Genomic DNA, 13,947 nt, shown 5'->3' with positions numbered 1-13,947 from the left:
TTGTCTGTATAATAGTTTCAATTTATCTAAGATGTCTTCTATGATCACAAAATCTTTTAATTGTTATTGTTTAAGACAATCCTTTTTTTAAATGAGAATTCTAATGCTGAGGCTCTTGTACAGTATAAAAATCCTTAGTATCAAAAATCCCAGAAATATGTGAAATTCTGAAAGATAATTAATAAACTTTCATATGTATATATAGAGTAAACACCTATTATTAATGGCACAATATATACACAAAGTTAAGGCAATGCATACAGCTAAAATAAAGTTGTTGCTGTTCAAGGGGTAAGCTGATGGTGGTAAATGTTCAAAGGATAGAACCAGGAAGCTGTTCAGTCATCTTTCAGCTAAATTCAGAATTTCTGGATTACTATCACATAAAGGTATATGATATAACATGGGAAAAAAATCTAAAGGCTTTCTATTCTTAAAATCTATACCCTACAAAAATAAGACATACTGGTATGTAACTGCATACACATTAAGGGAATAAGTCCTTAATGAATGTCAAATATATTTCCACTAGACTATAGATTGGGGGTGCATGTTACCTAGTTAGTCATAATGTAAATTTTCAGAAAGATAAATATTGAACCTAGGCTAGTTTATTACACCTACAAGTTTCAACTCAATTTGTCTGTAAAATGTTGCCTAAATTGTCAATACACTGCAACAATAGTGACTGATACAGCAGTGTGAAAACATGCATGAAGAATAAAAGTTCCATTTCTATACTATAATTCCAAGCCAGACAGTAATGGTAAATGCTGTCAAATATAAAAAAAATATGTACAGGATTTAAAATAGCATGGTTTGCAAAATCTTCACTGTATACTCAAACAAATAATATTGGGATGGAATATCAAAACTGTAATGCATTTACACAGGAATAATGAGAAAAATAAAGAGAAAAATCCTAAAAGAGATAGAGAGAAGGAGAAAAAATTATAAAGAAAAGGATATAATTACTGTACCTCAAATAACATTATTTCCAAGAATAATATTACAACTTACAAACAATATCTGCTGTTTTTCCTACTAAATATTCCTACTTAATGTATACTGTGAGACAACTGCAGATGCAGAAAGCATTATGAGACATTATACAAAGCTTTAACAATTGCAGCCAACACCAATTGATGTAAACATACCTGCAGGAAGGACAATACAAAAATAAGCATAATAAATAAAGAACTACACACCATAAAGGAGTTAATACATACATATAATGCATACATAAATATATAGAGATGGGCATAATCTGATGCACACAACTCCATATCATGCACTCAAAACATTCACAAACAGATTCAGTCATCCTTAATTACCCCTACTTCATCCCTATGGACATATAAACAATTTCATTGCAGCTTCCATTCTCTTATTTTCTTACTCATACACATAGGAAAAATTTGCTATACCTATTTGAAACTTAAAATAAATGACTATACCGACAAATGACAGAATATTCTACCTTGCTGTTCTAATGGCAGAAAAAAAAACAATACATAAATAGGTTTACAGAACAGTACTTGCAATAAATACTCAACTGAATTTACTTGTACCAACAAAATCAATTTGTGCAAAAACAAAATAATATGTCACCTCTTTAAAATCTAACACATAGATTTTTCTAGTCTCTATAGTAATATCTAAATTGTCAATAATTTCAACTACAGCCCAAATTGCTTTTACTGATCAAGCCAAAATGATGAGTTAACATTTTTGTACCATGATCCCTATTATCATTAATATAATATTCTTAGATATACAAAACAAATTATTATACATCTGAAAGCACCTGTATAAACCATACAGATATAAAGACAAGTGGGAAAAGAAAGATGGAACCATAACAATTATGATGAAACAATGGAAAAAAGTAAAACATATATTAATCGCAACGTGAAAATCAAATCTTAATAATGATTATGAACAAAGAAATGAAAGAGAACAAACATACAAGTAAACAAACAAACAAAAAAACTGAACCAAAGAAACCAACCAACCATCTGAGCAACTAACATCATTCATTTCTCACTATTCCCTGTAATACATAAATCCCTAAAAAGATTTTGCAAACACCTGCTATATCGTTACTGCTGTACTGCTATGAAAAAAACATTACTCCTCTAGAAAAAAAACATATGAAATAATTTCAGACTACAAATGCATCATCAGCTTAGATCAGCATTCAAGTTGAAATAAAATAAAATATGTCATTACAAGAAACACTAAACACTAACATCCATAAAAATATTAATGTTCATTGTGCAAAGCCACCTATTGTAATGCATACCAGAAGTGGTTCCCAAAAGAGGCCTTCCCTCTTAACTCTCCATTCCAGGAGGATTCGAGATTTTAAAGCAGTTTGGTTCCCTAGTGGTGGAAGACACAGGAAGTCAGAGTAAAGAGAGTCATCAGGTATACAATAGCTAGTCTGATATTCAATAATCATGGAAACCTACATAATATCCAATTTTCTTACCACTAAAATACTTTCTACACAAGCATAACTTCAGGAACTCATTCATGAGAATATTCAGAGGATAGAATACACAAAACAGGGGCTGTTTGATAGACATTTGTGCAAAACCACCTGTAACTTTATTGGAAAGCATGGCCGATGCAGTCAAATCACTGTGGCTAATATTTCTTAATCAAGTAATACCAACTGCATGAAAACCACAGGGCTTTTTCTCCAACTCCATTCCACTAAAGAAACACACCCTTCTCCTATGCTTTGAATTTCATTACAGATTTTATATCATTACCATCAAAATCTCAAAGTTTACCATAATTCCTACTAACTAACTATAAACACCTAGAAAACCATGTCTGATAAATTATAAATTCCATGTGTAAAAATCTATTTCAGCATTATTTTTAACCATAACAAAAAGATTATTAGCAAAATGTAAATCAGTTTTAGGAGAGTATAACAATAAATACTGTTTATTATTAGTAACTTCTGCAAGTAAACAGTAAACAAAAAAAAAAAAACATTGAAAATAATAACAGATCAATAAAATAAAGACAGTTCCATCTATAAGCCAAAGCAACATGCAGACAGGACAGAAAAAAAAGATTCAACCATTTCCCTATCCAAAATTAATGGTCATTGGTCTAAATCCTACCTAGTTTTAGACTAACAGTAATGGATATGTTTAGTAACTACAAGGCAAGATTTTAGAAAGTAAGAATAAACTTTATACTTCTAAATACCTAAAGTTACTTTTCATGATAGGTAAAAAGAGTTAAAACTTCAAAAGACTCTAACAATCAGTATATACATAATTTAAATATACATGAACAAAACAAAATTTAATAGTGTAGTTATCACATATAGCATATATAATAAAATAACAGAACATAAATAAATCAAAACTATTTCAATTCCATTTCAAGACTATCTTGAAATTTATCATTCTATTAGAAAAAAACATTACAACAATTTCTAAGAGACAACACTGGCAAGAACCATTGGAGATGGCATACAATATCTCTTGTGCATATCTGGTAGCATACTTATTAGCTTACTGGCAGTATTTATTGCATCTGAGTAATAATTATTCAAAAGAATAAATAATTATTTCTTCATTACAACCTGATATAGAATTTCCTAGTTAATGCTTAACATTAAAAGAGGCTATGTTATAATATTTTGAAACTCATGAGGATGAATTGGTATGTGTACTTTCACTTGGACAAAATTGAACATTTTAATGGTTCAACTCTCTAATTTTCTACAGATGAATGGACCCATTAGATAATAAATTGTAACTTTTGCTTTTCATTTCATCATCTGTGTTGACATACAAGTATTTCAGTATTACCAAAAAATGTGTTTAGGTATATCAAATTATCTAACAGTGTTATTGTTGGAGGTCCTGGCCACTTCACAGTTATTGTTATGATTCCACTAGTGGGTGTTGTTCACTGTATGGGCTCCTTAGGGATGTGAGTGATAGTGAGGGGAGCCTAGCAGTTTGGGCAGGTGTCTGTGCATATATGTTACCTTTGCGCTGAGTGAAGGGTTACAGTATATTCTGTCTGCTATAGGTAGTTCTACATGTGTGCTGCATGTGAGGGCTGTATTTGGTTTGGGCTTGTGTGTGACAAGTCCTGTTTGGTGAAGTGCTTGTGTATGAGTGTAGATGGAAATACAATATTGAATAAGTTGTATAACATCATAGTGATGTCTCTACTAAACAGCATGGTACTGGCATATGTGTAGACAGATAGTGGCATGGCTGTAACATGTTATGTACTTCACTGGCTATGAACTGCATACCTCTAATATGAAGGTTTTGTTTTATGGAGTTATCTTGTGCAAGTGGACCATTCTTGTTCATAAAGCACTACTGGCCATTCTGTATGTGATTTTGTATGTCCCACAGTTTGTGTAGTAGTGGTTCAAACATTAGTGAAGCCAATAGAGCAGTATCAGTGTTTTTTTGTGTCTGTTGAAATGGTGCCCTGTGAAAGCTCTAAGTGTGTGTATTATGTCTGTGATGTATGGGGTGAATGACATGGAAGTGTTATATATCGCAAAGAACGTCTGTTTCGTGTTTGTGTGTTGCTTAGCATGGTGAGAGGGATGTGTTGGTACACCTTTGTGTAACTGGTTAACAGTGTGGTTGTGGATTTATTATATGTAACATTAAGTATGCTGTGGGAAAGGCATTACACAATAAATTTAAATGTAATGTCATGCTTGAGTTGGAAATGTGCTCACATTATGGTGAACTTAAGTTATTGTGATGTCATATGTATGTTTGGTAGTGGGGTAAATCTACTAACTGAAAAAGGTTGGTACTATATTAGATTATGTTCGCTGTCTATGACAACCTGGCCTTTTAGTGTATGATGGATTGTTTAGCTGTGAGTAAGCCAGCATTTCGTATTGTTGTACAGAGTTAGTGACTGGGAGGAGGCTGAGGTCTCAAAAGTGTCTTTCAATTTCTATTATGTACATCTCCCAAAATGTATGGTTATAGTAATATTCATAAAAAAAATAGTTCATAGAGTTGAGGTGTGTGGTAATTAAAGTTATATTACGCATATATCAAAGTCAGATAGAGAATTATTCAAATCCTAAACAACACTTTGGATTTTAAACCATGGGATAATCTACCAATAAAGAGAAAAGTATGATATTTAAAATGAGGAGATTTTTTTCTTTTTCTTAAAAATGCATATGGAAAATACAACCTGCCATATTCTTAAAATCAAAAACACTTAAAAATGAAGTCTACATTAAAGGAATTTCAACTGAAGTAAAACTTCTATAAAGGGAAAGCTGTTGCAAACATGGGCAGCCCCCAGTGAAACTCCGTTCACAGGAACAAGAAGCACTCATAATGCAGCAAAACCATAATATTTCTTTATTCTATATATTGCATATTGCTAACTCAAAATAGGTCAACATAACTTTGATAGATATAAAAAGGTAACCCTTATCACTGCTAATCTTGTATGGAGTTCACTGACAAATGTAGCAAAAATGTAATTAATGCCATATCTTCATCAGGATTGCAAAAGAACATAATTCTGATGAAGATACAACATCAAAAGCCAGTAATTATTTTATTTGTCTTGTGGAATGACTTATTCCCATTTACACCATTCCTCCAAATTCTAATCTTATCTTTTTCATCTTGCTGCATTTTAAAATCGAAAGATTGGAATACTTCCAAAAGAAATTCAATAAAAAATAAAAGAATATCACAAAAACTACACAACTGATAAAAAAACATGAAAGAGAGATAAAAAAATGGCTTACATGTGTTCTGGATGGTTCCTGATGCAGTTTACCATTTCTGCCGGGGGAATCTCGCCCATGCAAATGCGATGTATGGAGGAGAAAAGTGGAAACCTGTAGAAAGTTGCTTAGTATCAATAGACAAATACACAGATAAAGAAAATTACATTTAATACTGGGGAGCCCAAGATATGCATAATATGTAAAAAAAAAAAAAAAAAAAAAATTGGAAAACAAAGCTAGACTACATGTTCAATATTTCACGTAAACTGAAATATATGATGGTTCAAGGACAGCAAAACCCTTAATCAGACTCAATAATAATAATATACATCAATGTCCAAGGACTCTTTAACAGTTCTGAAGCAAGGAAGGCTTGACATTTTAGTATTTGTTAATTTTATTGATTTTTACTACAGGTATCTCTGGAACACCAAAGATCAGCTTTACCGATCTTCCATCCCCTTGTTTTTCAACATGTAATTAACTTCTTCAGCAGTTTGTGGTCCCTGTAGCTTCTGGCCATTCAGCATCTCCTTTTCCAGTTCTTCAATTGTCTGAAATTTAAATGTTGTGAGTGATCTCAGAATTTAGTACTGGACAAAAAAAAAATAGCTGGAAATCTATATTTCTTGCATTCTTTTCTATGGCAGGCTGGCTGATAATTTCTTGTAACACATTTAAAAGATTTAGTCATAATGTATGTAATAAGAAAAAACAAGCCCTATTAAATATAAAACACTGTATCCACATAACCTATACATAATATATAATGAGATTCAGGAAGACTGTTACAGATATTGCAACTTTAAAGATATTATATGTGCCAAAATGAAGTAGGAGATCTCTGCTTATGACTTAAGGGACATTCACAAAAATGTGTTATACTGATCACCAATTGTCTTATAAAGTATATTTATCCTTCTTAATGTCTGTATTTAGCAAATTGTTCTCAGTTTTTGTTACTTTTAAAACAACTTTTTACCTTTAGGTCAATTGTGATGATCAAGATTAAAATGTAAAGAAAAATAAATAAAACACCAAGATCTACTGCTTCTGTAACAATCAATCAATATATAATTACCTCAAATATCAATTAATGAATGATTCAAAAAAACAAAAAAAAAAACAAGAGTGAGTATTCAGTATTCAAGTGATGCCACATTAATGATAAGAAGCCCTAGTCCTACACATGAACTTATCTGCCTTATCTAAAAATTTACCTTTCCAGTCTTCACAAAAGCCTCCTGCTACTCTCCTGTTCCTGCCACCATAGCAAGTTGTGATAAGATCAGCAACTCCACAACTTTCAAAGAATGTGCCTAGTTTGGAACCTGGATAAAATACCTGTTATAAAAGAGACAAAAGATTAGACACTATACTTCTTATCAAATATTCAAGCTTTCCCACTGTAAGTAATATATGCATATCCCATAAATCTAAGCGATTATATAAAACTCCCCCCAATACTTATGCAGACTTACTTCACAAAATTTGATCATTTCCATAAGGCCTAATCTAATCACAGCTGCCTTTGTGTTGTCACCAAAACCAAGACCATCAATAAATCCAGCACCAGTGGCAACAATATTCTGAAAGAGAAGTCCATGATATTCTTAGTCGAAAGGAAAGGGAAAAAAATCATGTCATGTCTGGAAGGCAATCAAGTGACCACTTACACTCATACTCTTGTCATCACTTCTGTTTTCCTGGTCGGTGGAAGTATATGAATTCTTTGGAAAAAAGAAAGAAAGAAAGAAAGAAAGAAAGAAAGAAAGAAAGAGAAAAAAAAGAAAGAAAGAAAAGAAAAAGAAAGAAAAAAAAAGAAAGAAAGAAAAAGAAAGAATAAAGGAAAAAAGAAAGAAAGAAAGAAATAAGAAAGAAATAAAAAGAAAGAAAGAAAGAAAGAAAGAAAGAAAGAAAGAAAGAAAAGAAAGAATTAAAAAAAAAAAATACTAACCTTCAGAGCACCACACACTTCAACAGCTTCAACATCATCAACAACAACAACTCTGAAGTAATCTGTCTGGATGAGGTCCCTGTACATCCGGCCAACTGTGGGGTCGCGACAACCTGTGAGCAAAGGGGAAAAGGAGAGCGGTTCAATGTACTATATAAATACGGAATTATTAAACTACTATGCGTATGAAATCAACTATCAGAATGGAACCAAGAAATACATAATCTTAATTACTTTTACCATGTAATGCAAACATTTAGCAATGAACCATCAACTTCACTAGTAGAATGCAAAGGATCATGAACACGAATTCCTTACCTATGGTTGTCTCACAAAACTTTTCATCAGCGACCTCTCCTGCAAGGTTGGCTCCCATAAGGACTGACATGGGGACATTTACGAAATCACAGATGATTCTGGAGATGAGGGCAATACCACCACCTTCGGCTATGTCAAAACCCTGTGGAATAAAAGCAATGAGGAAATAAAATGAAAATAAAAATAAGAACAGGGAGAAATCCTAATTCAGCATGCATCATCATTAGTTCTTTTTAAGTATTTAGATTCATGTTTTTTTTACAGATACTACAGACAGTCTAGTAATTTGCACACAAAAAACATACTTGAACAAAAATATTGAATGCTCTTTGATTTATGCAAAATCAACAATAATCTTTCACGCAAAACATAGTTCTTTTATGAGTCTGCCCTAAAGCTGACTCATTTTCTATGAAAGTTATATTGATAGGGATAACTTGTAGTTTCTAGTCAGACCATGTCTTTTTTTCTTTTTTTTTCCATAATATTTCGTTGCGCATCATAGCAAATTTCACTCGTATAATCACGCTATTCTGCACATTACATAGAGGTCAAACAAAAGGCTGTATAAACAATCAACCGTCTTAATTATCTCACAGAAAGAAAACGCAATAACAAATTTATCCTAAAACTTGAAGTTTTAATTAAAACAATAGTTACAGCTCTGGAATAATAGTCCTATAATGTGACACGAGACAACATCCCCTTTAACAGTACAAATATTTAATACCACACCATTGATTAAATAATTAATTAACCCTAAAACACACTAACCTCTACCCATTCATCACAGGGACACACTTCAACACACTTCCATGACAATGACCACTGACCTTAATAAGCGAGATGCCGACGGCGGTGGGCTTGAGTTGACCCACCAGCGGCTTGCAGATGTTCTTGATGAACTGGTGTGGTATGACGAAGACCAGGACATCTGCGTCCTTGGCTGCTTCCAGGACATCTGGCACGGCTATCTGGGGGATGGAAAGGGAACCTTGAATAACGCTGTCGAAACAAAAACAAATATTCATCATGTGCAATATCAGCAATATGAAAACAGGGAGTTACAAATGAGTCAGAGAGACAGTGGTGTAGTGGGGGAAGGAGGGATTTTGTCACCCCTGGGCCCTGCGATGGAAGGGACACTTAAATGACGCCTGTGTATGGGGCCCCTCAAATGACCCCTCGGGCTGCCTAAGGACTTGCTACGACACTGCAACGAAAGACCGCTACTGGTGCAATACAGCATGTTCGTGGAAGGGAGGGAAGGAGGGAGGGGAGGAAGGGAAGGAGGGAGGGGGGGGGAGGGGAGGGATGGAGGAAGGGAAGGAGGGATGGAGGAAGGGAAGAGGGGAGGAGGAGGGAGGGGAGGGAGGGGGAGGGATGGAGGAAGGGAAGGAGGGAAGGAGGGAGGGAGGAAGGGAAGAAGGGATGGAGGAAGGGAGGGAGGGATGGAGGAAGGGAAGGAGGGAGGGAGGAAGGGAAGGAGGGAGGAAGGAAGGGAAGGAGGGAGGGGAGGGAGGGGAGGGATGGTGGAAGGGAAGGAAGGATGGAGGAAGGGAAGGAGGGAGGGAGGGAGGGGAGGGAGGGGAGGGAGGGAGGAGGGGAAGGAGGGAGGGGAGGGTGGGGAGGAAGGGAAGGAGGGAAGGGAGGGGGAGGGGGAGGGAGGAAAGGGAGGGGGAGGGGGGAGGGAGGGAGGAAGAGAGAGAGAAGGAAGGAAAGGAAGGAGGGAACGAAGGAGGGAAAAAAGAAGGAGAGAGGGGGTGTAGTGAAGGAGGAAGGGAAGAAAGATGGAAAGAGGGAGGGGAGGAATGGAGAGAGGAGGGAATCAGAGAGGAAAGGAGGGGAGGGAGGGAAGAAAGGAGAGGGAGGGAGGGAGGATGGAAAGAAGAGGAAGAGAGAGAGAGAAAGAGAGAAAGAGAGAAAGAGAGAGAGAGAGAGAGAGAGAGAGAGAGAGAGAGAGAGAAGAGAGAGAAGAGAGAGAGAGAGAGAGAGAGAAAATCAGTGATAGTACCATAACCCACCTACATAAACTAAAAAAAGAAAAGAAAAAAGGAAAAGAAGAAAAAAAACAAATAAATAAAGAAAAAAAACCCAGGACTCATCTAATCAAAAAGTAGGCCACACCGACACCGAAACTCGACCATGTCCCCATCTCAGGCGCCGTACAAAAAAAAAAAAAAAAAAAAAAACCCTAGCTCCCGACACCCTTCGCCACACTTTCCTCTGCAATTATGGCCAGTTTCAGTGAGCTCTATACACCGCGGCCGACAACAAGACGCCGAGTTATTTACCGAGTGTGGACGACGATAAATATAAGACTGAAGGAGAAAAATTATGATGATGATGGTACTGGTGATGAGTGGTGATGATAATAATTGTGATGATGATGATGATGATGATGATGATGATGATGATGATGATGATGATGGTGCATGATGGTGGTGGTATGGTGCTTGGTAGCAGTGGCGGAGGCTGTATCAAATAAATATTTCCTTCTATTCACGCTTAACTGACAGTTACGCAATATCACCCGTCAAATAACCTTGTGATATACGAGTATATACAACCATAATCTTAATTCCCGCGAGATAACACGGGGAAAACTTGTATTCATGACTTTGATAAACAGTATGGGATGGAAGGATGATAATGTGTGTGTGTGTGATTGTACATACACATACACACATACATACATACACATACACATACACACACACACACACACACACATAATGTATACACATATATATTATATACATATACATTATACACATATATATATATATATATATATATATTGTATATAGATGTGTATATATATGTGTATATATGTGTATATATGTATATATATATATATATATATATATATATATCATATACACATACGTGTGTGTGTTTGTGTGTGTGTATACATATATATATATATATATATACATATATACACATACATACACACATATACATATATACACATACATATATATACACATATATATGTATATATACACATATACATATATATACACACATATGTGTACACACACATACACACACACACACACACACACACACACACATATATATATATATATATACAAATACATATACGTGTGTTTATGTATATGTATATGTATATATATACACACATATATCTACATGTGTGTATGTGTGTGTATAAATATATATATATACATGCATATATATGTGTACACACACACACACACACACACACACACACACACACACACACACACACACACACACACACACACACACACACACACAAGCGATGTAAGCAAAACACACGAGCCCCCCCCCCCCCCCCCCCCCTTCACCCTCTCTACCACCCCCTAACTCTCAACGAAAATCAAAACAACTCGAATAAACAAAGCCCGCACAGAGACGGGAGAGCTGACACATGACGGAGAGAACAGCGAAAACACGGCGCTGCAAGAATGGAAGAAAGTATGAAAGAGAAGAAGGAGAGGGGAGAAGGAAAAGGGAAAACATGAAATAATAAAAGCAATAAGGTAATGGAGGTTCGCATGCGGAGGATGAGATGGAAAAGGGAAGCGGAGAAGAGAAGCGAGGAAGAAGAAAAGAAGTGAAGATAATAGGAAGAAAAGGATAGGATTCAGGTAAAAGAGCGAAAAGGTAAGTGATAGAGTAATGGAAACAGAGAGACGGAGATAAATTAGTCAATTAGAGAGAGAGAGAGAGAGAGAGGGAAAGAGAGAGAGAGAGAGAGAGAGAGAGAGAGAGAGAGAGAGAGAGAGAGAGAGAGAGAGAGAGAGAGAGAGAGAGAGAGAGAGAGAGACAGAGAGAGAGAGAGAGAGAGAGAGAGAGACAGAGAGAGAGAGAGAGAGAGAGAGAGGGAAGAGAGAGAGAGAGAGAGAGAGAGAGAGAGAGAGAGAGAGAGAGAGAGAGAGAGAGAGAGAGAGAGAGAGAGAGAGAGAGAGAGAGAGAAAAGAGAAAGAGAGAAATAAAAAGAGAGAAAGAGAAATGTACATAATTATATAAGCAGCCAATATATAGGACGGAGCGGAACTCATGAGTCCTCGTCACCTTCGGCCAATTTAAACCCGAAAAATCCAGAACGAAAGCCGAGCCAGAAAACCACGAGGCGATCCTTGAGCAGAAACCGCAGACCGATCGTCCATAGGCAGAGCCACGGGTCACCAGGGAGGCGTGTCGCCGAGGCAACGAGGACACGACGTTTTTTAACTTCATGGTCATGCTGCCGATAATCATCGCGATAAAAATTTCACCGACAATAATGAAGATAACAAGGATAGTTGAATTAATTGCAAGGACAATGATATTATCGAGAAGGGTAAATGGATACATGGATAATGATATTAACCTCAAGGAGAGTGATATTTAAACAAGGATTATCATATCAACAGCAATAACTTTCTTGTCTGGCCCAGAGGCTTGAATGTCCTCTTTACAATCTTGCATCTATCACATTTGTCTAAAGCATTGTCTACTGCTTGAGAGTATTTCCCGTTCCATTTTCTTAAATCTCTCTTGAAATAAACGATCTATGTCTTATGGGAGAACGAGGAAGGGGTGGTGGAGGAATAAAAATGGAATAAAATGGAAAGAAGGGGAAATGGAAGGAAGAAGTGAAAAAAAGAGATGTGAAAAGCTGGAGGGCAAAGTGGAACGAATAAAAGTGGAGAGACATGAGAAGGAGGGGGGGAAGTGGAAGGTAAAAAGAGAAGTGAGATAAGCAGAAGGGAGGGAAAAGTGTAATTAAGAGATTTTTATAATGTAGTTTTATTCCGTTTTACCCCCCCCCCCCCCCCGTGTGCAAGGAATGGCAGGGGGTCAGCAAGATTGCAAGACGAGATCGCTACCGCTGCACCACCCACAAGGACACAAATTGAGAAAAATGTGAAGAAATGATCGGGAAAATGGCGAAGAGAAAAAGAAAGACGAAAAAACTATAAAAGGCAGAACAAAAAAAAAAAAAGACGAAGAACAGAAGATGGAGAAAAGGAGGGAAACTGACAACATGAAACAGAAAGACGAAAAAGATGAAACAATAAAAGAGAAGAAAAACACGAAAGAACACACGCACAAGACAGAATCCCGCCATTAATATCTCGAGCCACACTTTCCCCAACCAGAGCAAAGCGAACAGTCCCTAGAATATATCACGAGGAGGCCCTGAGGTGGCATACTTCGCCTCCAAAGAAATTGTTTTTGAGCGGTGTTTGCTCCACTCGCTTTCTCGGAAGAAACTACAATTGCAGGATTTTTTTCTTTATGACCACGCTAAAAATTAGAAGGAAATGTATGTCTTTACTTAAGAGTTATTATACCAATTCAGTTCAAGTATACGTTCTTCTTGCATATGTAAATATATGAGAGAGAGAGAGAGAGAGAGAGAGAGAGAGAGAGAGAGAGAGAGAGAGAGAGAGAGAGAGAGAGAGAGAGAGAGAGAGAGAGAGAGAAGGGTGAGAAGAGAGAGAAGGGTGAGAAGAGAGAGAAGGGTGAGAAGAGAGAGAAGGGTGAGAAGAGAGAGAAGGGTGAGAAGAGAGAGAAGGGTGAGAAGAGAGAGAAGGGTGAGAAGAGAGAGAAGGGTGAGAAGAGAGAGTAGAAAAGAGAGAAAAGGGTGAAAAGAGAGAGAAGAGAGAAAAGGGTGAGAAGAGAGAGAAGAGAGAAAAGGGTGAGAAGAGAGAGAAGAGTGAGAAGAGAGAGAAAGAGAGATTATTATCATCACCATCATCATTAATAAGGACTGCGTTGAGCAACCTACCCATAAGATTCCATCACAATCTGTCGGCATCTTTTCGCCTAATCCTACTAACAATCGAACAAACCGACGGACGCCGCCAAAACAACAACAACAACAACAACAACAACATTACCTTCGCCTCGGAAGATA

The 13,947-nt window shown here is 36.4% G+C and overlaps 1 protein-coding gene across 1 annotated transcript in view; it reads right to left on the bottom strand.

Moving 5' to 3' along the window:
- The window catches only part of LOC125027111 (glycerol-3-phosphate dehydrogenase [NAD(+)], cytoplasmic-like), a 51,356-nt gene that overhangs the window by 7,155 nt on the left and 30,254 nt on the right, over positions 1–13,947 (bottom strand). Inside the window, 8 exon segments of the mRNA XM_047615940.1 lie at positions 5,792–5,884; positions 6,221–6,327; positions 6,994–7,017; positions 7,019–7,117; positions 7,255–7,362; positions 7,731–7,843; positions 8,049–8,190; positions 8,882–9,022. Of these exon segments, the coding sequence (XP_047471896.1) occupies positions 5,792–5,884; positions 6,221–6,327; positions 6,994–7,017; positions 7,019–7,117; positions 7,255–7,362; positions 7,731–7,843; positions 8,049–8,190; positions 8,882–9,022 (827 nt within the window).

This window comes from Penaeus chinensis, chromosome 7 (assembly GCF_019202785.1).
Source record: "Penaeus chinensis breed Huanghai No. 1 chromosome 7, ASM1920278v2, whole genome shotgun sequence".
Classification (NCBI taxonomy): Eukaryota; Metazoa; Arthropoda; class Malacostraca; order Decapoda; family Penaeidae; genus Penaeus; species Penaeus chinensis.
This window is presented reverse-complemented; position numbering and strand designations above follow the sequence as displayed.